This window comes from Lasioglossum baleicum, unplaced genomic scaffold (assembly GCF_051020765.1).
Source record: "Lasioglossum baleicum unplaced genomic scaffold, iyLasBale1 scaffold1552, whole genome shotgun sequence".
Taxonomy (NCBI): Eukaryota; Metazoa; Arthropoda; class Insecta; order Hymenoptera; family Halictidae; genus Lasioglossum; species Lasioglossum baleicum.
The window spans coordinates 2402-18446 of NW_027470611.1; the positions used below are offsets into that span (position 1 = coordinate 2402).

At 32.1% G+C, this 16045-nt stretch overlaps 1 protein-coding gene and 1 pseudogene across 1 annotated transcript; one reads left to right on the forward strand and one right to left on the reverse strand.

Annotated features, from left to right (window-relative positions):
* The first annotated feature begins 1327 nt into the window (after positions 1 to 1327).
* On the forward strand, positions 1328 to 1999 carry LOC143220774 (histone-lysine N-methyltransferase SETMAR pseudogene; annotated as a pseudogene).
* An 8610-nt stretch (positions 2000 to 10609) lies between these two features.
* LOC143220776 (uncharacterized) lies at positions 10610 to 15063 on the reverse strand. Its single transcript, XM_076446367.1, is given in 12 exon segments — positions 10610 to 10829; positions 10907 to 11048; positions 11139 to 11346; positions 11430 to 11455; positions 11458 to 11496; positions 11499 to 11565; positions 11650 to 11810; positions 13034 to 13132; positions 13874 to 14170; positions 14347 to 14553; positions 14652 to 14900; positions 14976 to 15063. Coding segments are annotated over 12 exon segments (1803 nt in total).
* Positions 15064 to 16045: the final 982 nt, after the last annotated feature.

Genomic DNA, 16045 nt, shown 5'->3' on the forward strand with positions numbered 1-16045 from the left:
TATTATTCATACCTTTGAAATGATACCATGGATACTAAAAAACATCATTAACAATTCCACCCACCACAATTTTAACAAATAATTTCGTTCAATAAAATGTTTGTACTGCTTTGAATAGATACATAAATATTTCACGAATTTCTCAAAAAGGTAGAGATTCAAAAACCATATAGAGAACGAAATACTATAAACAATACATTGCAATATCGCATATCATGTTAAACCTCCTTTATTTTTTATTTCTTCTTTCTCTCCGTTTTTGCAACTTTTGCTACAAAGTACGCTCGATATTTTTTTCTATAGAAAGCTGTAGCGGTCAAAACAAAGTCCCTACTTTGATATCTTACATTTTCTGTTTTTTTTTTCAGGATACAGGCAAAGATTACGCAGCAAATCAATGATCACACCAATGCTCTTACAAATACGTGTACTTTCATGAAAATCCGTTTCGCATAAACTTTTATGGAATATGCATACCACCCATTATATGTATAAAGCTAAAAATAGTTTATACCAAAAATATTAAAAATGCTTGATATTTAATGTTGCATAAAGTGTTATCATCTGGTCATATATTCAATTTTATACACCTCGAAAGGAAAAATATACAAAAATTCGTGAGTACAGCTAATATTAAAACTCAAACAAAATTTGCTCGAAATCAGTTAAATTTAAGTGGATCATTCTAAACACTCGGTGTCTAGAGTTGAACAAAACCTGATATATAGTATCAAGTGGACAAATTTCACTTCCGTAATTCTCATATTATGCCTTAACGCGTTGCATTTGATTAAAACAATCCCAAACATCACGTACATCGAACTATTCGTTAATATACTTTTACATTTGGCGATTGGAACGTGTGAGGTGGAATTTATTGGCACGCGTTAGAGGATAGAGTGCAAATATTCTGGTATTTTGAAAGTTATTTTTATTTCCTCCTACAATTAACTCATTGCGCTTCATTTCTGTATACGTCAAATTAAATACTGTTATTAAAATTACTTTAACTTATATCGTATTTCAATTCACTGTAACCGGAAGAATCCCAATAATATTGGGTTGTCCGGAAAGTTCGTGCCGATTTTCGGTAGGTAGCGTGCGAGACCTGCCTGAATATATCACAATTATTGAAAACAAATGACACGTGTACATATTCCAAAAGAGATAACTTCAGCCATATTTGGAAAAAAAGTTTGATTACGATTCGTTAATTTTTATCAGTTTTGTACGCCTTAGAATATGGTGGTAAATAAAGTGCATTATAGGCATTTAATGCTTTTCTTTTCCGAATGGGCAAAAATGCCACACAAGCGGCAAATAAGATATGCGCTGTTTATGGCGAGGATGCTGTAGCGAAAGAACTGTGCGGAAGTGGTTTGCTCGGTTTAAAGCTGGAAATTTCGACCTTGAAGATCAGGAACGCCCAGGTAGGCCGTCCACCACAGACGAAGATACGATTAGAACAGAAATCGAGAATAGCTCACGCTCAACATTACGTCAATTAGCAGGAATGCTAAATAAATCAAAATCAACTATCCACGATCATACTGTGAAGCTTGGCTATGTAAACCGTCTTGATGTATGGGTTCCGCACGATTTAACGGAGAAAAATCTGTTGGACCGCATCTCCATTTGCGACTTGCTTTACAAGCGCAACGAGGACACGCCATTTCTGAAGCAATTAGTGACGGAGGATGAAAAATGGATAATTTATAAAAATGTTCAGCGTAGAAGGTCCTGGAGAAAGCGTGATGAACCACCTTTAGTCACCCCAAAAGCCGGTCTTCATTCGAAGAAGGTAATGCTCTGTATTCGGTGGGACGGGAAAGGAATCCTATATTACGAGCTTTTACCAAATAATGAAACAATAGATTCGGCAAAGTATTGCTCTCAATTAGATAAATTGAAGACATCAATTGAACAAAAACGTGCAGAAATTGCGAATCGGAAGGGCGTCGTGTTTCATCAGGACAATGCGCGACCTTATGTGTCTTGAGAACTCGGCAAAAATTGTTGGTGTTTGGTTGAGATGTTTTACCCCATCCACCACATTCGGCAGACCTTGCGCCTTCGGATTTCCGCCTTTTCCGATCATTACAAAATTCCCGTAATGAAAAAAATTTCAACTCTTTGGTCGAGATAAAAACCCATTTGGACAAATTTTTGCCGAAAAACCTGAGAGGTTCTGGAAGGACGGAATTGTCAAGCTGCATGAAAGATGGAGAAAGGTTGTGGAACAGAATGGTACCTATATAACTTAATAAATGTATACCAATATTTAAATGAGCTGCGTTTTAATTTTCCTAAAAATCGGCACGAACTTTCGGACAACCCAATAACTTTCGAAATGCAATTCTCTCGCACGAGCCCTTGCATCCCTATTTAACCTTCCGTGTTGTCCTTTTTCATTCGCAGGTTTTTCTTCGTCATCCATGCTTTCCCAGACATCTTCAATCTCGGTGGGTCATGTCCTCCAGACACTCAATTATTCCTAAACTTTCGTTCGATACCTGTACTCGTTCCTATCGTAATTCAAATCGAAATATTGGTATGATTTGAGCAATTCATGAAAGTAATTTAACGCTGTATTTCACTTGGAAGATCAATTCTTTAAATTTATGATATTTTATGACAGAAAATATGATAAATTATATCAACCCTTTGCATTCGGCGATTTTTTGGTTAAAGAAGAGCAGAAATTTATAGATTTTATGGTATAGAACTGATATAATTTTTTTTGAGTGGTAAATAAAGAATCGTATAATAATTAATACGTAAAATTATTTGATTTCGATATTTCGCATATAGTTGTATTGTGTTAAATTTAATCTATTAACCCTTAACGAACGAGCGCATTTTTCTAATACTATGACCAGTAAGTCGACGGATTTTTAGGAATCAAGTGCTTCATTTCCAGAGCGAGAAAAGATGCACAATTAATATCGCTTTATTTGATTTTATAAAAACTTACAGTAATAATAGGTAGTATATGAACAGATATATCCGTACAAAAGAATACCGAAGTGAAAATTTCAGAAAATAATAGGAATTGAAATATACAAATAGATGCGTGTATGTAATGTATAGATTTGTATACATTTATAAATTTATATTTTATAGATTAACGATATATTTATACAAAATTACTTATATTTTTTGGGTGTGGTACTTCTCCCAACAGTCCCCAATGTGAATGCCAGGTTTCTTACTACAAGTATCGCAATAATTACGTGTTTCCCGCCTTCCTCCCGGCGTTTTTCTATCCGAGCAAACAGCGCAATCTTTTTTTGTACCTGTACAAATAACATGAAATTTTCCATCCAACCTGTCTTCTGTTCGCAAGTTCGACGCCCGATGTTAGGGTTGCGCTGGTGTTCTAAAGTCACCCCTTAATTGTTGTATCAATATTTTTCTAAATTTCAAATGTGAAACTGGCTTCAAATTCATCTGTTGTCTTTGTTGTCGGTATATTATGTATGAATTGACGCAGCAAATTTCCAATCCCAGAAGAACAGCTTTCTCCACCATTTAAAGATTTTCTTAGAAAAACTATGGATAAAAAATTATGGATAGAAAAAATAAAAATGGCACGCATGTACGCACGACTTCGTTTCTCTTTCTTCTAACAGATAGTGCTCCGAAAATGACGATAACAAACTTTATTGACCGCATATAAAACGATGTATTTTCGCTGAATCCTCGGAGAGGAATGAGAGGAATGCGTTTCAGAGCACGACAAAAAACAATTGCCGATCGCCCTTAATTGTTGCATATATAAATAAGGCCAAACAGATTTCCTAAAATATCACGTCATGCCGCGTGTATGGCGGCATTCGATTTTTTAGGATATTTATAATGTCGCGAGTATGGCGGCATTCGTTCGTTAAGGGTTAATATGGGTGTTCAAAATTTCATGGTGACTGACAGAGTCGCCACTCGAGTGCAAAGGGTTAACCCTTAGCGCTCCGTTGGCTCCGCTATTAATCATTTGTTCTGTAACTCCGAAGGCTACACTGCGGAGTTAAATGCTTTTAGCTGAAGAATTGAGAAAAATGAAGCGTCACTTGACCAGTACCATACAAACAAACAGAAAAGGTGTTCTAACAACTTTGAAGAAAGCAAAATTAGATGAAAAAAGCACTGTCCTTCGTAAATGAAAATGACCACGACATGAGCGGATTTACAACAATTTTCGAATTCAAGTTTCTCGTAAACGAAGCTTTAAACAGAAAAATATTACTCTCTCTTTTCAACTTATTTTCCAACGTAAGATTGTCACAGGGAAATTCGTGACAAGAGATATAGGAGTAAATAATCAGTTCTTCTACCTTAGAGAAAGAACTATTACGTTGGTGCATATGAAATGTCGGATTTTTTTACACGCGAACGTTTGTCTTCCTGTTTTCGTTACACTTTTGGTTTTGGCGTAACCTCGTTTATAGTCGTACTGTCCATTGCCAGAGTCACATTTCAACAAAGGAGATTTTCTCGAAAGTGTTCCCTTTTGTTATTTCATTTGAATTTTCTACCGATATGAATCTAAACGATATTCGTATAATTTTTTTGTACGAGTATAAACTTGGTAATAATGCTGCAGAAGCTGCACGCAACATAAACCAAGCGTTTGGGGAGAATACAGTTAATGATCGAAAAGTGCAGCGGTTGGTTTGAAAAATTTAGGTCCGGTGATTTTCGCTACAAAATGATCCGCGTGGGAAACCCAAAACGTCTGTGAAAAATGATGATCCGAAGGCATTGGTGGAAGCGGATCCAACTGTATCCACGAGGGAACAGGCTACCAGGATGAAAATTGACCATACAACAATATTGCGACATCTTTCTGAAATTGGCAAGGTGAAGAAAATGGATAAGTGGATACCACACGAACTAACTGAGCGAATAAGCTGGATCGGTTGAACGTATGCTCATCGTTACTATCCCGATTTCATCGAGAGCCATTGAAATATGAAGTTTGGCAGCACCCAGCCTATTCACCGGATCTCCCGCCAACCGACTTTCATTTTTTTAAACATTTAGAACCGTTTTTACGAGCTAAGCAGTATGAAAATGAAGACAGTTTGAAAAATTCGATATCAGAGTTTATCGATTCTAAAGATCAGAATTTTTTAAGACAGGCATTTATGCTTTAAAGTCTCGTTGGGAAAAGTGTATTGAAGTCAATGGAGCATATTTTGATGAACAGCTTTTGAAAAAAGATACGCAGTTTTATATATTCACTTATAAATCCGACATTTCATATGCACCAACCTAATATATTACTAAGAATTTTGAAATCTAACGTGATACTTATTCCGTAGAATATAATTATCAGTAGATTAAGCGAATTAACCCATTCGAGACGACGATTTTTTTCAAACACGGTCCCCAGGAGCGAAGAAACGAAAACCTTATTAGGGTGTTTTATTAAAGCTTCAGATAATTTTTAGATTTTTTGGTACACAGTAAAAGCAATGCCAAATTTTGTTTTCCTGTACTTTACAGATTTCATTAGTTCAAGAAAATCTACTCAGTTTAAAAGAGTAAAAGTTTACTCAGAATAACTAATAATTGCGCATTACTGTTATTGCACAAACGGTCTTGAATGGGTTAACCCTTTGCAGACGACGACTTCTTCGGGCGGATGAGGTAGCAGGATGAGGCGATTTTTGCGAATGTGTTGAGTGACTTGCATAATACAATAAAATGATCATACATTTAAATTATATCTTATAAAAACATTATATTTTGACCATTTATCTATATTTACAACTTAAAAATTATATATTTAAAAGAATCTGTAGTTTCGCTTTGTGTGATACTTTATAAAACATTCGCCAAGATGCATTCTCATCTTCATCGCTTTGGTCACTTTCCATCACGTTAATTTCTTTATAAATACGTCGGATTTCGGCATGAACCGTATCAAAACAAAATTCGTCTATACCAGAGCTGTGTTCATTTGTGAAACCCATTTTTGTAGGGGTCCATGCAAAATCACGTTAAATAAACTCTTCTGATGATTTTGCCACACTCGCCACGTCTCAACTGATGCCGGGTTGTTGTAGCTTCTAAGAGCTACACTCTTAGAAGAATCTTTCATTATCTTATTTCTGTTACGATGGGTCATATCACGCATCGTATAAAAGACTATCAACAGCTAAGGAACCTTTCCAAGAACCAAGCGACCCTATCGTTTGGAGATAACGAAATCTAACATATACACCGCATGTCGCCTCTCACTCGCTACTCCTCCTAACGCGCGAAACATTGTGGCGAATGAAAGTCGCTTCACGTCCACAAAGGGTTAACACGTTGACTGCCACGCTACTTTGTAAGAAAATCTCCGTCAGGCCAATTACGATGCTATACAGCGCACTCTTTAGACTGAAGTTCGAGCGTTACATCATCGGAATGACTTTGATTCTCTTCCTTATCGGCTCGAAGGAAGCTATTATTCTTTCTCCACGATTTCTAGCAATTAAAGCAAACCCTGTATCTAATTATTGGTCGAAAAGCCCGTTATATAAGTTTCCTTTATCTCATACTATTATGTCACAAAACTTATTAATTGCCATTATTTTGTAGTTATTAACCAGTTAGCTGTGGCGTCCTTATTTGAGAGCGCGCACCGTTTTGTGTCGCCAGAATCGAGCCATGACGAGTATACTCGTCAATCACAGAGTAAGTTGCGCTGGTAAGATATTAGATAAAAAAAATGGGTTTATTTTATAAAATTGACAATTTTATTACTAATATTTACTTATTTGGTTGACATACACATATATTACATACATATTAAACTGAAAACGCAATAAAAACTAAATATTATACATATAAAAGCCAGAATTTAAATTCCTGCTGTGGAGTGGTATTTAGCGAAATATGGTACTATATACAATGGGACATTGCAAATGAAACACCAGTAACGCGATTCCTTCATGATCTTACGTTTATAGCAGTGTGAGTACCATCGCATAGGGTTGTTTTTGAAGTTGCGGGTATATAATCCGGAACATGATTCCCGCCTAATTGGCTTACATTAAATCTAAATGGCCGAGTTTGTGTCGATTTTTCTCTTTGAATTGGATACGTCGCAAGAATGTCTTCAATAAATGCAGACATAGTTCTGACATCAAACAATTGGCATTTACACCACTCGACAGCTAGGTAACTTCTGGCCAGCAGGTATCAATAGGCTCAGCGCCTGGTCGGCGTCACGCAATTGTCCCATGACTAACCATGCCTGAGGAAACCCTATTATAAATCAACTTTCTAACTTTTGCCTTTGCCCCTTTTAGGCTAACATCTAAAAAACGTTATCATCGCACATAAATAAATTCGTTATGCGAATTGGTAAGCAATTTCAGCCGTTGCATACGGGGACGCATGAGTTCATCTCAAATTATTTATATTTTCTATTTGCTTATTTTATTCCGCCATGGTCTCAAATTATTCTGTACGTCTTGAAATTTGAGAATACGTTTCGTTTTTCTCAAAAATTACTATTTAAATAGCCAATGGTCACTACTTTATACGCATGACGAGTATACTCGTCAATACACAAAATCGTGCCACCTCTCCATGACGAGTATACTCGTCAATCACAGTTAACTGGTTAATCACTTGACATACAAATAAAATGCGCGTCGACGAGTCTGTAGAATACCATTTAATTTAACTCAATTGGGAACACTCATATACAAGCTCAGTTCTTCACTGCTTTTCTTGATGTTTACTTGTTTGCCGAAGCGATTTTTTTATCAGTACTGTTGAGAATGGAGATTGTATCTTCTTATCACATCCACCATATAGCCCTGATCTTGCGAAAAGATAAACCTATATGAAATCTGTTAATATTGCGAGTGTTTTCGAATTAAAGTAATCGTTTGTTTTTTACAGAAAATACATGGTTTCCTTTGTCGGCAAATTTATTGATGTCCGTAAAAATACGTATACAAAAAACGTCCGTAAACCTAGTGTTAATATTAACAACTTCCCATACTTTAACGAGTGTGACTCGTGATGAAGATTTTGGCCAAACATGATTATCACGAGTCAGGCTCGCGAATAGATAGTTGGGCCAAAAATAAACATAACAAGTCAAACTCTCAGAATGATTTTTGCCAGTTACGATGTTTGAGATATTTATAATATCTATAAAAGTAAAAGAATTAAAATTTACTTCCTCAACAGTGATACCACGTAAAACTGACTATATCACAGGTATTTTGTGACTATTCTCGAGCATCAATCTGGTCTGGTTAATTTAACGCTTGGGTTCGAGTTTCATTGAGCTAATGGCACAGGAAGGGGTTAATAATAATGTAACATAAATTAGAAATTAGTAATGTATTGGGTTGGCAATTAAGTGATTGCAAATTTTGTCGATAGATCAACTTTACACTTTCTTTTGTTTTGTTAACGTGGTCAAAGCATCTAACCTATATTTTTTTCTTATTGTTTGGACTTCTACCTTTAATTTAGTAAAGAAATTATATCGATTAGTGCTTTAGTTTTGTTTTTATCTCAATTTAAATATGAAAGAACAGGACGTGCACTTCAGACATATTTTATTGTATTACTTCCGAAAAGGCAAGAACGCATCGCAAGCACAAAAGAAGTTACGTGCCGTATATGGAAATGAAGCCGTGAAAGAAAGGCAGTATCAAAATTGGTTTGCCAGATTTCGTTCCGGTGATTTCTCACTGAAAAATGCTGAACAATCTGGCCGTCCAGTTGAAGTCGATGAGATCCATATCAAGGCCATTCAGATCGTCATAGCACAACACGTGATATTGCGGAGAAGCTCAATATATCACATACATGCATTGGCAAAAAATTAAAAATGCTTGGTTATGTCAAGGAACTCGATTTATGGATCCCTCACCAGCTTAAGGAAATTCATTTGACGCAACGCATTAGCATCTGCGATTCGCTTATGAAACGCAACGAAATTGATCCATTTCTGAAAAGCCTAATTACTGGCGACGAAAAGTGGATAGTTTATAAGAACGTTAATCGGAAGAGATCGTGGGTGATGCAAGATGAACCAGCCCAAACGACATCAAAAGCAGAGATTCGCCAAAAAAAAAAGGTTATGCTGTCAGTCTGGTGGAATTATAAAGGAATTTTGTACTTTGAACTTATGCCACAAAACCAAACGATCAATTCAAACGCGTACGTTCAACAACTCGCCAAACTGAGCGATGCAATTCAAGAAAAGCGGCCGGTATTGTCAAATCGTAAGGGTATTGTTTTCCACCATGATAATGCAAAGCCCCACGTGTCTTTGATCACTCGTCAAAAATTATTGGAATTGGGTTGAGATGTTTTGTCACATCCACCATATAGCCCTGGTCTTGCGCCTTCAGACTACCATTTGTTTCGATCCATGCAGAACTCCTTAAATGGTAATATTTTTAATAACGTTGATGACGTCAGATCACGTTTAATTCAGTTTTTTGATAGCAAAGATCAGAAATTTTACGAACGTGAAATTTTGACACTGCCAGAACGATAGCAAAAGATCATCGACTTGAACGGACAGTATTTAATTGAATAAAGTTATATTTCTAACAAAAATTTTGAATTTACCTTCTTATTTGAAATCCGCAATCACTTAGTTGCCAATCCAATATGATGTGTACTATATCTTGAAAAATTCTGATAAAATGAACTATACTGTCCTGTATTTTTATAAACAAATTTTTATAAAATAAACCATTTTCAACAATCTATTTGAAATTATTTTTATTTATATAAGAGGTACATGACATTATATACTTTTAACCCTTTGCACTCGGAATAATGTTCGCCGAAGATGTGGATGGTCGTGTTCTCTTTTATATATCTTAGTAATTTTACTATATCTTAACTTGACTTCTTCTGCCATTTCCAGAGAAACCTCAGAGAAACATACATTATTCGATTTGTTTATTACTATTCTTAATCACTAATAAACTTTAATGTCCCCTGAAAGGGGACAGCCGAGTGCAAAGGGTTAACATATATTATTGTTGTTACATCTATATATTAACAAACATTTATGTCAACTATATTGTTATTACTAAATTAAATTAGGACTCCACATTTTAATTTGTATAATTCCACTGTATGCATCTGATATGATCTTTAAAATGTTACAAAAATACTTATACTAAATAGGCATACAATTATATAGTAACCGATAGTTCTATTGTTGATCATATGATTATTATATAATATTATCCTTTGGCAAATTTACAGTTTCTTTAAGAAACACTTACGATAATAAAAAATAATAACAATAAAAAAATAATATTTTTTACACATTTAATTAAACTTTTTACATATTTGTGCTATCATCATTATCATCCTATATTTGGATTAATATATTAACCATCTTTAACATTATACATTTGCATGTAACACTATATATTCGTAAGCGTACGTTTCTTTTGAGAAAAGGAACTTCTGGAGCATACTGTCAACATTTAAATATTTTTCGCATATTGTACTAAATATATTAATGCATTAATAATGGAAATAATAAGAATGTAGGAAAAATATAAATAAAAATTGTACACTAATGAGTCACATTTATACAAATTATTGAATTGTGCTAGAACTATTCGATGTTTTGAAATAATGAAGCGAAATCATCAAATTTCATCATCATTTTTAGTACATCACCTAATTCGTTTGCATAATAATCTGGAATTACTAAATCTTTGGAATTCGCAACAGAACTATTCATGGCATCTACATCATTTTGTGTTGTAATACCCGTTAATACAAGAAGAGTTTTAAATCCACATCGTTTTCCAAGGAGGATGTCAGTATTACAACTAAAATAAAATAAAATAGTTGTTTGAATCATGTAACAAACTATCATTATAGATTATTATCATAAAATTATATTTACTTATCACCAATCATGAGTGTCCTTTGAGGATTTAAACCATATTTCATTGTAATGAATTCACTCACAAAAGATTCTGGTTTTCCAAGCATCTTTGCTGATCTATTGCATGCTGTTTCTATGGTTTTTATGAAACAACCAGTTCCTATATAATTAAAATTTATACTTAAGTTTTCTAACAATATTTCAATAATAAAATATATTAATAATAAATTATAATAAATAGTTTTAGAACCTGGAAATGTGTTAGCATTTGGGGAAGGTCTTTCTGTATCAGGGTTTGTTCCTATAAAATGAACATTTGGATCTTGTAAATAGGTAGCAGCTTTTACAAGCTTAGGAAAACTAAAATATTTATCAAAGCCTACGATAACTGCTCCAACTTCTGGATCTGGTTTAAACTGTTTTACCATTTCTACTTCATCACCTTCCATCATATCTGCCTGTAATAGAAAAATAAGTTACATTAGTAATATGTACTAAACTTTAATAACTAATTACACATATTTTAATTAGAAAAACTCACTCCTACACCGCAATGCTTGATACTTCAGCTTCAAGTTCCTTGCTAATACCAGCACTTCCAACTATAATACTTTTTTATCAAATTTTTTTTCTTTAAGATACATAGCACTCAAAAATGAAGTACACACTACTTCGTCCTGCAAAAAAGAATTTAAGACACTATCTTACATAATAAATTTAATTTAAGTAATCTCAAATATCGCAGTATATATTTTACTTACTATTCTTGCATTATATTTAAGGTGTTTACATTTTTCTACAAATTCAGATCTAGTTTTGGTATTATTATTTGTTATATAAAAAAATTGTTTACCCAGTTTTTTTAATTTATTTACTGTTTCAGGTGAATTCTTTATTACTTCAGTTTCTCTCCATAATACACCTAAGGTTTACTGAGATTAAAATACCATTTATAACATAGTACATTAGAATATTTGTCTACCATTATCTTTTAATTATTAAATAACATTAACCCTTTGCGGTCGGATTAATTTAGAGATGGTATCGTACTGGTCGGAATTAGTTTCCCTCGATAGAGCAGAGACACATAACACGCAAGTTTACGGTGGATAATCAAGATTTAGTAATTTTTTGTGAACTTTATATATATCTTTATTCAATAAACTAATCTAGTCATTTGTTTTTGTATAAAATTATGTTTTATAATTCTCCTGCGTGTGATATTTTTTAAAACACTCTCCAACATGCAGGCCAGGTTTTCGAGTGCATGTGTCGCAAAAATAATTGGTTTGGTGCCTTCCACCCTTAATCTTTCTGTTTGAACATACACTACAATCTTTACTTTTTACGTTTTCGCAATGCCTCAATATATACAATTTACCATTAATTTTTTCTTCCTTATCGGAGGTCGATGGTCTTCCTGGTTTTGATTCTGTTCCATCACGAAATCACCTACCAGTTGTGCCATCAATTTTCGGACGAACATAAAATGTGCCATAAGTGTCCTATTCTCTCATCTAGCTGACACCTTATATAAAATGTAACTATTTATTGCACAAACTCTAATCCCTAGAAAAAAAGTTTTCGGCACCATTTGCACGATTTTCTCATAAAACGATATGAATTTGCTAATTGGTCAGCCTTATCGACACCTTAGATAACTTTCTTTTTGCCATTTTGGAGAATTATTTTGAAATATTTTAAGAAGAGAGAATGTCTAATTACTGATAAATTCAATTTATAAAATATTCTTTGGAATTCTATAAGGTATCGTCGAACGTTTTTGATTTCGTTACGTTCAAAAAACGACTTACTCGCCACTGCATCTTGCGTTTAGATTGGATTTAGTTATCTCAATTGATAGGAGCACGTATTGGTTAGTCAATAGGTTCCTTAGGCATTGAAGTTCGTTTAGAAAAAGTATAAACTGATACATGAATGCATACAATATACGATTCGTATGTTTCCTTGCTGTGGTGGCTGAGAGCAGACATACGACCGGAACGGTAAAAAGGCTTTGGTGGCTGAGAGTGGACATACGACCGCAAAGGGTTAATATTAAAAATATAACATCGAAATAATATATAGCACGCATTTTTATTTTTTAAGATTATTTATAAAAATTATCTTCCAATAAACACTCACCATCACAATCTGATAAAACTACATCAATGGAATCCATAAAATTCTTAAATTCTGTATTTGATAACGATAATATATGTTTTGTTGTCATTGTGCAACAACCTGCAAATACAACTATTCAAACTGATATGAAGATTTTTACTATCTACACAAAGTGCACTTTATGAATTAATCGTAACTAACGACAAACAGTGTTGTATGCCTAGACTTGACATCACGCGTTTGCTACGTGACCTTGCGTGCTTGTTACATAATATAGGGATATAAATTGTTCCTATTTCATTCACAACTACCAATATATACAATTGGTCATGATTACACTAAGTCAGTACTAAAAGGAACAAAATAATTTTATTTATACATTTCATTATTTGTAATCATTTTTCTAGTCAGTTTTAGTTACTAATATTTCCAAAATATGTTTCACAGAAAATAATACGAAATAGGAGAATTTTTTCTTTGAGAAAAAATAAATATTTATGAAATAAAATTAATTATATATTTAATTCGTTAGCGGAATTTGATGTAGCATAATAATATAATTTAAAAAAAATCATATTTCTATTCCGAAAAAGGTTAAATGTTAGATTTATTAGATTTTTGAAGAAGGATCTAATACATGTAATATTGATATAAATAAATATCGGTAATATATCGTTAATATTTTTGTCAATTAAGTTAATAACTGAATACATATTTTCAATAAATACAACAATGTTCGTTTTAAGTAATATTTTAATCACACTATAAAATTAGTGTGTTCTTATAGAAGATATTATTCCACCTACTCTATGTTCATTACAAATTTTTATTTTATTTTTTTTAAATAAGGTAAAAGATCACCAAGCGATTCAATGTAATAGTCAGGTATGAATTCTTTCTCTTGTTCACAACTTGACTGTTTCCACCTATCTACATCTTCTAAACTAGTAATTCCTGTTAAAACTAATAGTGTTTTAAAACCACATCGAGCTCCTAACAGTATATCTGTATCATGTCGATCTCCAATCATTAATGTGCGTTCAGGATTCACTTGAAATCGTTTTATTAATACATCTGCAATGTATTGTTCAGGTTTTCCCATTACTACAGCTTTTCTTTTTGTACAATTTTCTACACATTGTACTAAACTTTCAGTACCTAATTAAAATATAATTGTTAAACATTAAATTAACTTCTATCTAATTATACAATATATAAAAATTATGTATACAGTATATACAAATTCAGAAAGAATATGTTATTAAAAAATATATTAGAATTATATCTACCAGGTATAACAACATTATTAGCAATAGGAAATCTTTCACCTGTACTTGCGCCAATGAAATGTACATTGGGATCTTTTAAATATGCGGCTGCTTTTATCATTTTTAAATAACTAGAATGCTTGTCAAAACCAACTATAACTGCACCTACTTCGTCATCATTGTTAAATATATTATATGGAATATTTTTGGAAATAGGATCTGGTCCTACACCAATATGTAAAATTCCAGCTTCTTCTAATTCTTTTGCTATTGCTGTAATACAAATTGTTATATCTTTCATATAGTTTAATATCTATTATAATTATAAAATATAAAATTTATTAATAACATAATAAAAATATTATTCTTGCCTTTAGATCCCATAATGTAAACCTTTTTATTAAAACCTAACTCTTGTAGATAACAAGCTGATAAATTTGCTGTACACAAAATGTCTTCTTTAGCAGCCTTAAAATTTAAAACTTTACACTTCTTAACAAATTGTTCCCTTGTTTTTGTGCTATTATTTGTTACATAGAATACTTTTTTACCAAGGGACTGGAAAGTATTTATAACTTCTGCTGCATTTGGTAAAGGATTCATATACGTCCAAAGTACACCTAAAACATGTAATTAATATTGTTACATACATTATTAATTAGTTCCCAAAAATACATTAATCAAAATAAACTCACCATCACAATCAGTAAGTACAGTGTCAAAGGAATCTAAGAATATTTTAATATCATCATCACTGAGTGTTCTAAAATTTCTTGCAGCCATGCTAAAAAATATGTTTAGCATAACATAATATAATATAATATAATATAATCATAATAATACCATTAATATGATTAAAATAAATATTACAATTGTAATCATAAAAATCTATTATGAAAATTTTATGATACTACATTATAAATATGAGTTTAAAAACTAATTTCTAAATATAATTCACATAAATAAAATAATACACATTTTATTGAAAAGCAAAAAGTAACATTTCAAATTTTATTTTAATAAAACCCGGAAATTGATTGGCTTCCGAGTGAATAATCCCTAACAGTGTTGTCATTATTAGTTAAGATTAGACAAATGATAGTTTCTTATATTTTTAATAAATTGGTATATTATTAAAATCTTTGAATTATTTTAATAAAAATTAGACTTAATAACAAATTATTCAAGAAATTATACAATTGTACACATAGTACAGAGGTTAAATTGTGGTAAATCATCATCAACTTGATTCCATAATTATATTTTCTGTATATTTTAATGCCGATATTACTAGTTGGTCAAAAAAATAAATATCATATATTATTATTTTGAAGTAATAAATTATTTAAACTTACGTATTTATTAAGGTTAAAGTTGTTATTTCTGTCTGGAACGATAGATCTCTTTTTCTTATTTCATCTTCGTTTGTAGAATTTAAAATTTTAAAGTGAAATAAATATTTTTTACTAAAAAGTATTGAAATTTTAATTCAAATTTAATGTATTTTTTCAAGTAATTTTAACATTGATACTTAATAAATTTTAATTTGGAATTTCTTTTATTTAGTAATTTTAATTAGAATTATGAGCTAATAAAGTGTAATATTTATGTGAAAACAATTGATGCAATAATTGTTTTTAATAAATCTTTGATAGTTATTTTCTATTTAATCTAAATTAAATAATATTAAATATTAGATTAATAATACAGATTTTATATTAAAAATATAATGTTTCATTTATGTACTGTACACTGAAAAATAAGA